Below are 11102 nucleotides of genomic sequence, written 5' to 3'. Positions count from 1 at the left end.
AAAAAAAAAAAAAAAAGAAAGCAGAGGTTTTGATTTCTGAAGAGATGGTTAGAAAGGATATGATGCAGAATTCCTCTTATCAGCTTCTTACCAGCCACCTTCTCAGTTTTGGCCTGTAATTCTCAAAAATACAGTAAGCATACAAACAGTTGCAACCTGCTTTCAGTACACATATCTCCTAGGCTCCTGCATTTTATTAAGGGCTTTTCAAGCAATTTGTATAGGATAATAGGAAATAACATTCTACTAGAACGAAACTCACTCTTGGAGAGTTACCAAGTGAATTATTTGCATAAATAATCTCTAAGATTTTAGGATTCCTCAATTTCAGTATATTGAAAAAGTAACTTAAAAATTAACTTAAAGTTATGCCTTAAGTTTAGCCGTCCAACAAATTTTTAAAGGAAGGGGAAAATACACAACTTACACATAGAATCCGTTAGATTTATCTATAATATCATAAATCATTTGTGATTTGATTAAACTAAGTTTGTCCATAGCTGCAGCTCCACCATTGTTCTTTATCCACTCCAGTACCAGTCCCATGATATAGATACTGCAACAAAAGTAAACATTTTTTTTTTTTTTAAATTTGACTGAAAAAATAAAAACAGTCATGAATAACAGTACACTTAAGTTTTAACTGTGAGATGTTATATTTATTTTTAAGGTATGAGACCCGTTTAGCTGCTCTACCCAAGATGTAAGAACGAACCTCAAATCTAAATGAAGTAAGAATGCCAGAAATCTAATCCTGAACAGTGATGTTTGATGAAACAAATAATTAATGTATTACATTTAATTATTCATTACCATTCAAGTTTAAGCAGAGTCCTGGCAGCATACTGAAATCACATGTCTAGAGACCAAGGATTTCAATGTCAGTTACGCAGTGCAACATTAAAAAAAAAAAAAAAAAAAAAGTCCCTAAGGCCTTTTGCCTTTGTGCTTTTGCTATAAAACTCAGCTTGTTCAAGTTCAGACATTCCCACAACTACAACATTTTGCATAATAAACTGCTCACAAGTTTTTATGGCGCCTTTCCAACAGATTTGCTTTTATTTTATCCCTTCATTACAGATTCCAAGGGAGTATTCAGAGAACATTACCCTGCAAGTTCCCCTAACACAAGTCTAACAGGAGTTTGTTTTAAACTTCACTCCTTTCAATTTCTCAGGGGATGCTAGTCTCAAATCTTTGAACGCTTCAGAAAGACCATAGAATAAATCAGGTTACAGGCTGCCTTTTACAAATACACCTTATAGATTTGAGAGCACAGCCTTGCTACATTTATGACAGCAGGTTGCCAACAGCCCCAGCATAAAGAATTTAAATGTAGAATTGCCTAGGCCCCTGGCAGGTACACAGGGCCACATTCATCTCTTGCTTTCATTTCTTCAAGTGAAAATTTTGGACAAGTAAGGTTTAAAGAAGTTAGGCCTGGAATCATCCACAAAGGTCAGCCAGATTAAACCCTTAATTCATGTCACATGTCAGCCAAAATAATATTTCAGGTGCAATTTTAAATGCTAAACAAACCCTTGGAGCTTGAAAATTAGTGTTTTGGTTTGGTTTTGTTTTTTTTTTAATAGGAAATACATTGCAAATTTTAGCAAAGTAGATCAGGGTCAAAGAGTTAAGCACTAACACCACTGGCATCCTTTACATTTAATTTAACATCCTGCTGAAGTAGCTGCTGTATATTCTGTTAATATTTCCTGCCTCTTTTGCCACAAACCACAAGAGGGTGCGAGAAAAGGAGGAGAGGAAAAAAAGAAGTTTTGTCAAACCCTTATAAAAACTGGAACAGGCATTTAGAATCAAGCCAAATAGACATACACCGTGCCAACGTTTCTGTCTGCATTACATTTTGGATTCTGGAGCACACTCCACTTAAGTCTGCAGCACCAAGTGAAATGAAGCAAGGCAGTCAGAAAGGAGAAAGGTTGTTAGGTTAACTTTATTTTCCATTCTTTTAGTTTCCCATTATTCTATTAGTGTTCTTGAAAGACACTGAATTGCAGCTAAAGCTGCATTTGCTTTTTAGAGTTTATTCACAATGGTTAAAATTAAATAAAAGACTGCAAAACTTAATTTTGGTTTTGCTTTTCAAATCAGAGATGCAGCATTGCTGAAGTGTTGAGAACTTTGTTTCTTTAAATGGAAATAGCTTTGTACTTGGAAAACATGAATGGCTGGATTTGAAACCCAGCATGCGCAATGCAAGCAGATGGTGTCCAAAACAATATGCATGACTTGGCAGTCAGAAAATAATCAATCATGAGAGAGAGGCTTTATCAATTGTTGAAGAAAGTGCTCATACTCCCTGTGTATTGCAGACAGGAAGAGAATAATCTGGCAAATTTAGGTTAATTTTTCTCTTAAATGCAAATCCTAATGATATTGGCTATACTCAGCCAGTAAGGCAGTCTTCAGATGGCTGCAGGAATACATCATTACTGTACTGCCCACTCTACAGTGGCCATACTGCTTTGGAAAATTCCAGTTGTGCACCAGAATATGAAATAAACATATAGCTACAGGATTTACTTTTCCTTTTGATAAATTAAGATAAACAATATGTCTGTGGCTTTCCACTAATACACACCTTACACACCACATTGTGAGAAACATAGATTCAGTAACATAATCTGTACCTCAAAATTTTACTGAATTTAAATTAGACAGGTATTAAGGTAGACTTTATGTGCAGGAGTCATTGTAATTCATTTTGATACACTGTATATGAAATCTGCTGGATACAATTAGGTATTGTAACTTCACAAACTCTGGCTTGTATTAAATGAAGTCTAAGAGCTGCAGTTAAATTCTCAGTCATTCTCAGCATGAAACAGAATTTCCTGTTGATCAGAGATGATGCAAATTTTGAAAAAAAGAAGTAGTTATTTGTTGATATATTGCAAAAATACTTTTTAGAAAAGGAAGTGTCTAACTTCAGATTTTATTTTTTGAAAAGCATCTGTTTTAGTAGGCATTGGTATAGTATTTTTAATTATTTCAGTTTAGAAGTGTCAATATATTAAGTAGGGGTAAATATTACTAATTTAATGCCTAAGCATAACTGTAGCAAAGTATCATCTAACTAGGTATCAGAAGCTAAGAGACACTGCTTTTAAAAGAGCAAGCAATAGTCTGTTTCACCTCATGCATACATGAATTCCCTGATAACATGACTATTTTATGATCTTGACTGCTACCAACAATTACAAAGATTGACCAATTTTATTTTTTAATCCCAAGTCAAGCACTGAGGTAATACCTAAAGAAATATGGAAAGTCTCATTAGGGAAGAAGATAAAGGAATGACTAAACTACCCTTTTTAAAACTCTTCTCTAGTTTCATTTCAAAACTCACTGCAGTGAGTGATTTAGTTAGAACTAGAAATATTCCAAGAAATTTTAAAAAATATCTCATATTTTATATTTTTAAAACATTTAATAATGATAACACCATTTATTATTTCCTAGCATGAAGGCAGAAATGGATATAGAGGTCTAATTGCTGACAGTGGTCTCAGGCAGAAATTAAATGAAGTCTAATGAGCATTCAAGCAGCAAGACTAAATGCCCCAGTTACCTACTCACAGTCTTAGAAGCATTAGAATTGTAACAGCTCAAGTCATGTTTGTTTAAGCCAAAGAACTAGATCCTAAAATTTCTATGATGAAATTATGGCACACTATTTGGCACACAGTATTTAATTCTAAAAATATTACATCCTTTATGTCTGAATCCCATTCATTGGGCAGCAAGGCCTACTACAATCACTTTAGATATTTTCAGCAAAATCACATGAAATCCTTTAGCACCTCAGTTACTTGAAGACCAGCAACACTCTTCTCTGAAACTCTTTTTTCCACTAAGCATAGCAGATGATAATGCAGTCATTTCCCGAATAACAAATATTAAAAAGCTGGGTAAGTTACCTGTAGCATGGAGGAGTGTTATATAAAGAGCCATTCACTGCTTGTGTTTTGTAATCCATTACTACAGGGCATTCCTTCAGTGCAAATCCCAGCAAGTCCTCACGTACTATTACAACAGTAACTCCAGCACAGCCAACATTCTTCTGAGCACCAGCAAAAATCACACCAAACTAACAGAAAGAAAGGAAGGAATCACAACATACATCCACAGTTGATTTTAACTGAATAAGAAACCAGTATTTTTTATACAGAATTATACAACTGAACAGCTTGGAGAACATGTCATAAGTAAGCTGCAGGTCAAGGACATGCCAGCAGTTCTAATTTCAAGGTGCACTTCCAGCTATAATAGTTATCCCATGCGTATCTTCCATCAACAGGTTTTCCAGTAATTTGCTAAATACTTAATAGCCACAAATGATTCTCAAGGCAACTTGTCCCCATTTACACATTACTGCAAGCAAAATCTGCGAAAAACTTTTAGACAAAACTATTTTCAACCAATTTGGTATTTCACGAGAGGCATCATATAATCCACCTGCTCAAGGGAAAGCAAAACAGGGAAAAAAAAAAAAAAAAAAAAACAGTTGAAGATGAAAGTACTAGTAATTCCCACTTCTCCCAAGTCCTACTCCTTCCATCCTTCACCCCCTCCTTAACTGCACTGTACCTTGGAAACATCCACAGGTCTTGACAGGAAATTTGATGACATATCACAAACCAAGACTGCTCCTTTGACATCAGGTACAAAGTCAAACTCCACACCATGAACAGTCTCATTTGCACAGTAGTACACATACGATGCATCTGGAGTGAGATTCCAAGTGCCTGGGTCAGGAATGTCTAAGACAGACAGAAAGAATACCAAAGGTCACTACACAAATGTAATTTTCCTGGCACGCAGTTTTAAGGCTAGACCCTCAAGTATAAACCCAGAATGATTTTGCAGCCTGAAGTGAAAAGCTGCACTGTAGCTTCATGGTAAGGTATCCACAGAAGAAATATACCAGTACATCCCCAGTATTCTGTAGTGGGCGATCATCAGGCTTACAAACCTTCATCTGACTTTCAGTCCTTTTTTCTTAAGGAATCTTCATCAGGCGAAATCTTCTACATGTCTTTGAAACTACTGAAGCATCCAAATTCTTACTGGTAAAGTTATTGGAATCTCTGTTTACATAAACCCCTAGAAGCATTTTTAGACCTGTTCAAAGTAAGTATGCGTTCAGCTGTCTCCTATCTAAACCTTGTAAGAGATCTACAAAACTAAGATCTGACTCAGTCAATAGGCCATACACTGGCATGCCCAAACAGAACAGATTTTGCATAGAACAAATGGTTTTTCCTCTTTTCTCCTCTTCTCCAAAAGATGGGGGGAATATATGCTGCTACTGCCTCTCCCATTATTTATTCCCTCTTACTTTAATTATAGCTGCCAAATACACTCCCCTATAATAAGATGTCATTGGTTTAAATAATTCCTGTGTCTTAGAGGATATAGTAACCTGGAAGATTATATAAATGATAATCTGGGCACCAACTGGTTTGGGGAATATTCTTTGTCTTCCCCATTGCCATTCTTTTGACTTTAAATTATGTATCATGGACCAGAGAAACGAAATAAAAGCACAATTAACAGAATTAAAGAATTTAGGTATCCCCAGTCCAATAATTATTTATTTATAACCAGTGACTACTTAAAGCATACATGTAAAATGTGCTGAAACAGATTTTCTAACAAAAAAGTTACACATAACCTCTCTTCCTTGTACACAGTGGTCATTAAGATTATGTCATGTTCATAAGCTCTATGAGAAGGAGTTAGAAGTGCCTTTCCTATTTCAGAGCTAACTAACAAATGGTCAGGAAATGAGTGCTTGGAAATCCCTGAAAGACCATAACAGAAAGCACATCACCCATCTCCTGGGCCAGTACACATAAGATGCCAAATATACTTCTTAATTTCAGAATAATTTATTACTGAATGCATAAGAAATTGAATTACGTCAGAATATATTTGCAAATACCTTAAAATCAAAGTTAAAAAATAAACTTAGACAGCCCACATTATTTCCCTGTCTGCTTCCTACCGCTCAAGTTCTGGAACCCAGTCACTCTCGTCTCAGAATGCTTGCCTGGTGGAGACCATTAGGCCACCCATCTCCCAGTCATGGATGTCGAGACATGCAGCAGACAGTTTTTGAGTGCTGGCCAGTCAACCATTTAACTAGTTAACGTTCAATAATGCAATCGCTGAGACAGGCCAATTTTTACAGCAATTCAGAAAAGCAAGCATTCACATCAATAGATGTAATCATCAACTTACTTGTATAGGCTGATAATTTCGGATGAACAATATTCACTTTGGCATACTTCTCTGCTTCTTTAGCAGCTTTTGCTGACCAAGCTCCAGTAACCACATAATCCGCCTGTCTTCCTTCCTTTAAGCCAATCAGGTTTAATGGGACTGCACTGAACTGACCAGATCCACCTCCTTGGAGGAAAATAACTTTGTAGTTTTCTGGTATAATTCTGCAAGCAAGAAATCACCATATTTTATTCCCAAAAGACAAAGGACGCATACCACTTACATACATCTGACTGCAACCCTACAGAGAAGGAGTACTGCTATTTCAGTACATGCTTTTCAAAGAGGTTAAACCAAATCTTGTCAACTGACCTCAAAGCTGGTCTTGAATAACAACCTTAACAGTAGGAATAGTGCTTTATGTTGAATTTAAAAAAAGTTTGCTGGAAATAAGCAAATTTTGACCCAAACAACAACAGCAAATTCACTCCTGAGAAGCTTCTTTCATAATACACACAGGCTCAAACAATATTCCAGCAGTGCTAATGCTCACTTGAAGTTTTGTCTTACAAGCTTACGACATTTCTGAATTGAGATGGCTTCACAACAAAGTTCTTGAAGTACAATTCAGTTTTTAGACTTTGCACGTGCAACCGCATAGTATACTGTATATGTGGAGTAAGTAGAGGAGCTATTTACATCATCACAAAAATTACTTGTTTAAACTACTCATGAAAGCTCTGCTATCAATCACACTGGCTGTGACAAAGAGTCAAGCTTTAAAAAAAACAAAGTATGGTCCTTTCATATAAAACTACTATAAGAATAGAACACTAATTCTAATGCATGATATAAAAACATTAACTCTAATCCATGATCTAAAAATTTTCTATTTAAAACTTTTTAAAGTGTTACAGCACATATGAGAAAGGGGCTCCTGACCAGTCATTCCTTACAGATATTATGTTAGTAAAATCAGATAACGTACAAATCAATAATATACAGATCACCTGCATGCCATCAGAGAACATATTTCTGTTATTTCCACTTATTTCTTAAAACAGATTTCTTAAGAACTAGGCAAATGGAAGACCAATATCCTCTCCATTACTTAATCAGATGCCTATCTAAACAAACCAGGAACCTTCAAGGAAAGGTCTCCACATTTGGCAATTTTAGTGCAACTATCACAAGTTTAATTTAAAAATAGGAAATAATTCACTTACAGTAATTCACGCAGGAGATTTTCAGCTGTATTTAAAATTTTTGAGAAATCCGAAGTCCGATGGCTCATTTCTATGGTAGGGGAAAAAAAAAACATAGCATGGAACAAGACAGAAAAGCATGAATGTGATTTTACCAACTGTGCTAAGCTTTAACATTTTTACACTCACAGACCCAATACCCAAAGGCTTCCAATCCCAGTTCCAACTCCTATTTTTGTTGAGTCCTTCCAAATGCCCACAAAACCCTTACTTTTCAGATTTTGTGCAATTCTGTGCAAATCCTCTCCATTTATATTTGGCAGCTCCATGATCTAACTACTCCCACCAAAAAAAAAAAAAAAAGTAGGTGAATAAAAATATTCCCTAGGAAGGTGCAAGTTTCTTCACTCTAAAAACATCCTTAATTACTACTTTACTCTGTACTTGCTAAACCAGTACAGGGGGTTGTCTTGTTATTTTATTTCACAAAAATTTAATAGTGCAGTAGTCCTAATTAGAACTTTAGGCTACTAAATTTTAATTTCTTTTATTAAACCATAGTCTTCCTTCCATCTAGGAGAGCAAACAATTTTAACACAAATCCGTATCCTAAAGGGACTGCCATACATGATACATTTAGCAATGAAAAAGTTTCAGAGGGGCAGTAAAATGCTGGGCATGTTTCTGAGACTGAATAATGACTGAGCCATGCAAATAACATAGAGCACCTCATCCTTCTGGCAGAATAGCACAGACTTCCTAAAGGAAAGGACACTAGACATCAAATACGTTTGAACTATTTAGCCAGGTGGTATACAAGATAATGAGTGCATACATACAAGTGTACAGTATGTGTATATCCACATATAGCATTTCACGTAAAAAATGCAGGTAATTTCTTAAAGATCCAGAAATGATAGGGCTTTAATTATGATTAATTAGGCTGAGAGAGCTAGAGCTGTTCAGCCTGGAGAAAAGAAGGCTTTGAGGGACCTTATAGTAGCCTCCCCGTATCTGAAGGAGGTCTACAGGATAGCTGGGGAGGGACATTTTACAAGGGCATGTAGCAACAGGACAGGGGAAACAGTTTTAAACTGGAAGAGGGTAGATTTAGACAAGAAATTAAGAAGAAATTCTTCACTCTGAGGGTGGTGAGACATTGGAACAGGTTGCCCAGAGAAGTTGTGGATGGCCCCTCCCTGAAGGCATTCAAGGCCAGGCTTGATGGGACTTTGAGCATTCCGGTCAAGTGGGAGCTGCCCCTGCCTATAGCAGGGGGGTTGGAACAAGATAATCTTAAAGGTCCCTTCCAACCCAAACCATTCTATGATTAGTTACTTCCATCCATAGTCCTTTATGTTGGATTAGTAAACAGCAACCTGTGGATCGTTCTATAGTCCCCTGAATAAAAAGCAAGGAAAGAACAGTGGTTTACAAAAGGACATGCATAACCAAAATAAGGTATTATAAGCTATTACACAAGAAAATGAAGTATTCAGTTGCAAATATCAATAGTAAGAGCTTTTTTTCTTTTTTAAGAAGTTGAATTAAAATCTAACTCTGAAAATTATACAAAAATTTTAAAGTCTTACTTACCAAGAACACTAATACCAAGTCCTTTGTAGTCCAGCAATTCTTTCTGTGCTGCTAATAATACCTAACAAAACAAAACAAAAATCCACAAATAAATTGAAAATTTTCTAATGTGGAATCCCTAATGTGTCATACATTTACCAGGTGCTCCACAGTGTAGTAACCTAACACTTCTCTAAAGAAATTAACAAAATAATAGACTCCATGTAATTTCATTTTATCTAGTAGCTGAAGGCTTGTCTTAAAATAGCGTGATTAAATCCCATGCTTCATGTAGAGACTTCACATTTCAAGTCATTATTTCAATAGCTGCACTTCCAGATTACTTTAGAATGACTTTTAGGTGCTGAGTGGAACTCCTAAATGCTTACAGAAGGCTTAATGTTCACAAGCGTATTTTTTCTATTCTTATTTCCCCCATCTCGTGTTCTTTCACTCACCTCCCACACACAGGATAACTGAGATATAGAAAGAATCATCAAAAAAGAGCACGTGGCATTTGATACCTCACACTGATTCAATGCCACAAGGCCTGGTTTCATAGAACAAAGTCCTGCACTTCCTGAAGATGCACATTATCGGTTACTGAAAGTTAAGAAAAGAATTAAATGAAAGCTCTGAGGCAACAAAAGTCAGGTTACTTTTAGCAGCCTCGGCAGGCTAATCTACTGCTTTAACCTTTCATTTGCCTTTCTCCCATAGCTCTTACATCTCAACAAAGCAGAATTAGATCCTAACCATCTGTTTCATCATTACTTATGGTTTCAGTAAATTCCTGCATGAGAGGCAAAGTTTTCTTAGCCCCTCCAAATAGACTCAGGAGATGGAAAACCAGGAGAAAAGTCTCCAGAGCAACCGCTGTACACGCACATTTCGGGGTCTGCCAAGATACCACATGCTTTGGGCAGCTGCAGGAGCTTTGCTGACAGGGCCTCTGTGTGATCTGTCAGTTGTAAAGCTGGTCATCAGCAGTTCAACCATGAATAGCTGTGCTGCTTTTCATCTCTGAGATCACAGTATTTTAACAAATGTGTTTCACGCTGCAAACATACCCATGCCAAATGAGAGTTTAAAAAGTTAGAGTGAACTTGCAGAGCATCAGAAAGGGCTCATTAAACTGCTGTGTAAAATCCAGTTCTGTTGGTAGCTTTATTTGATAAGCTGCACACGCCTCATTATAGACATTTATGGTACCTCCTAGTAGGCAAGAAGAGCTCTGTCTTTAGACAGTCTGAGCACCCTGCGTGCTCAGCATCACTTCAAGGTCAAACAAAATGAAACAATTGCGGCAGCACAGTCCATTCCTGCTGCTGTGTTTTTGAAGGTGCTTAAGTAACCAGGCCTTGGAGCACAGCAGGGCCCTCCTTGAACACCCAGTTAACTGTGACAGTGTGACCAACGTTGCTGCAGTCACGGCAACAGCTCCTTTCTGAGCAAGCAGTTCTACCATATGGAGCAACCAATGTCCTTGCAGTATGGTCTATAGGAGACGTCTCCAGGAGGGAACTCGTAAACAAAATTGCTGTAAAACAAGCTGATTTACCTAGTAAAACTGGTAAAGAAATAACATAGACAATAAGTAAGAAAACTATGGAGGAAACCAAGACAAGAAGCATGAACTCTCATGTAATCCAGCATGAGCCACCCCATGCTCCATATGCAACTGGGTAATTTATGGCTGCTGATGCAACTTCCCACGGAGTTGAGTCTCCACTGCACTCATTACCGTTTTTTTTAAACGAAGAGATGGTACCGGGTTGCTATGCCCTCTATCAGCTGATAAGCATCAAACTCGACACGAACACGCGGCGCACCGACGGCACTCCAGCGCTCCACACAGAAGCCGCCTCGGCGCCGGACAACGCCAGCATGTTGCGCTGCAGCGCCGGCGGAGCCACTCTGGGAAAAGGAGCAGCGGCTCACCGGACGGCTGCCCGGATAAAGGAACGGAGAGCTACGCGGTCGACTTTATCGCTCTTTACCTCAGCTTCCCGGCCCTCACTCGGCAGCGGTAGCCCCACAGAGCCACGCCGGGAGCGCGCCCCCCAC

The 11102-nt window shown here is 37.6% G+C and overlaps 1 protein-coding gene across 2 annotated transcripts in view; it reads right to left on the bottom strand.

Moving 5' to 3' along the window:
- Window positions 1–9610, bottom strand: part of PSAT1 (phosphoserine aminotransferase 1) — a 14099-nt gene extending 4489 nt beyond the window's left edge. Inside the window, exons 1-7 of one of the 2 annotated variants that reach the window (XM_019610527.2) lie at window positions 9560–9610; window positions 9057–9117; window positions 7482–7551; window positions 6274–6479; window positions 4618–4790; window positions 3948–4117; window positions 428–556 (exon numbers count right to left, since the gene is read on the bottom strand). In XM_019610527.2, coding sequence (XP_019466072.1) covers window positions 428–556; window positions 3948–4117; window positions 4618–4790; window positions 6274–6479; window positions 7482–7551; window positions 9057–9117; window positions 9560–9595 — 845 coding nt within the window. In that variant the 5' untranslated portion in view covers window positions 9596–9610. The remainder of the gene's footprint in view (window positions 1–427; window positions 557–3947; window positions 4118–4617; window positions 4791–6273; window positions 6480–7481; window positions 7552–9056; window positions 9118–9559) is intronic. The other variant, XM_019610528.2, reaches the window with a different exon arrangement.
- Window positions 9611–11102: the final 1492 nt, after the last annotated feature.

This window comes from Meleagris gallopavo, chromosome Z (assembly GCF_000146605.3).
Source record: "Meleagris gallopavo isolate NT-WF06-2002-E0010 breed Aviagen turkey brand Nicholas breeding stock chromosome Z, Turkey_5.1, whole genome shotgun sequence".
NCBI classification, from domain to species: domain Eukaryota; kingdom Metazoa; phylum Chordata; class Aves; order Galliformes; family Phasianidae; genus Meleagris; species Meleagris gallopavo.
This window is presented reverse-complemented; position numbering and strand designations above follow the sequence as displayed.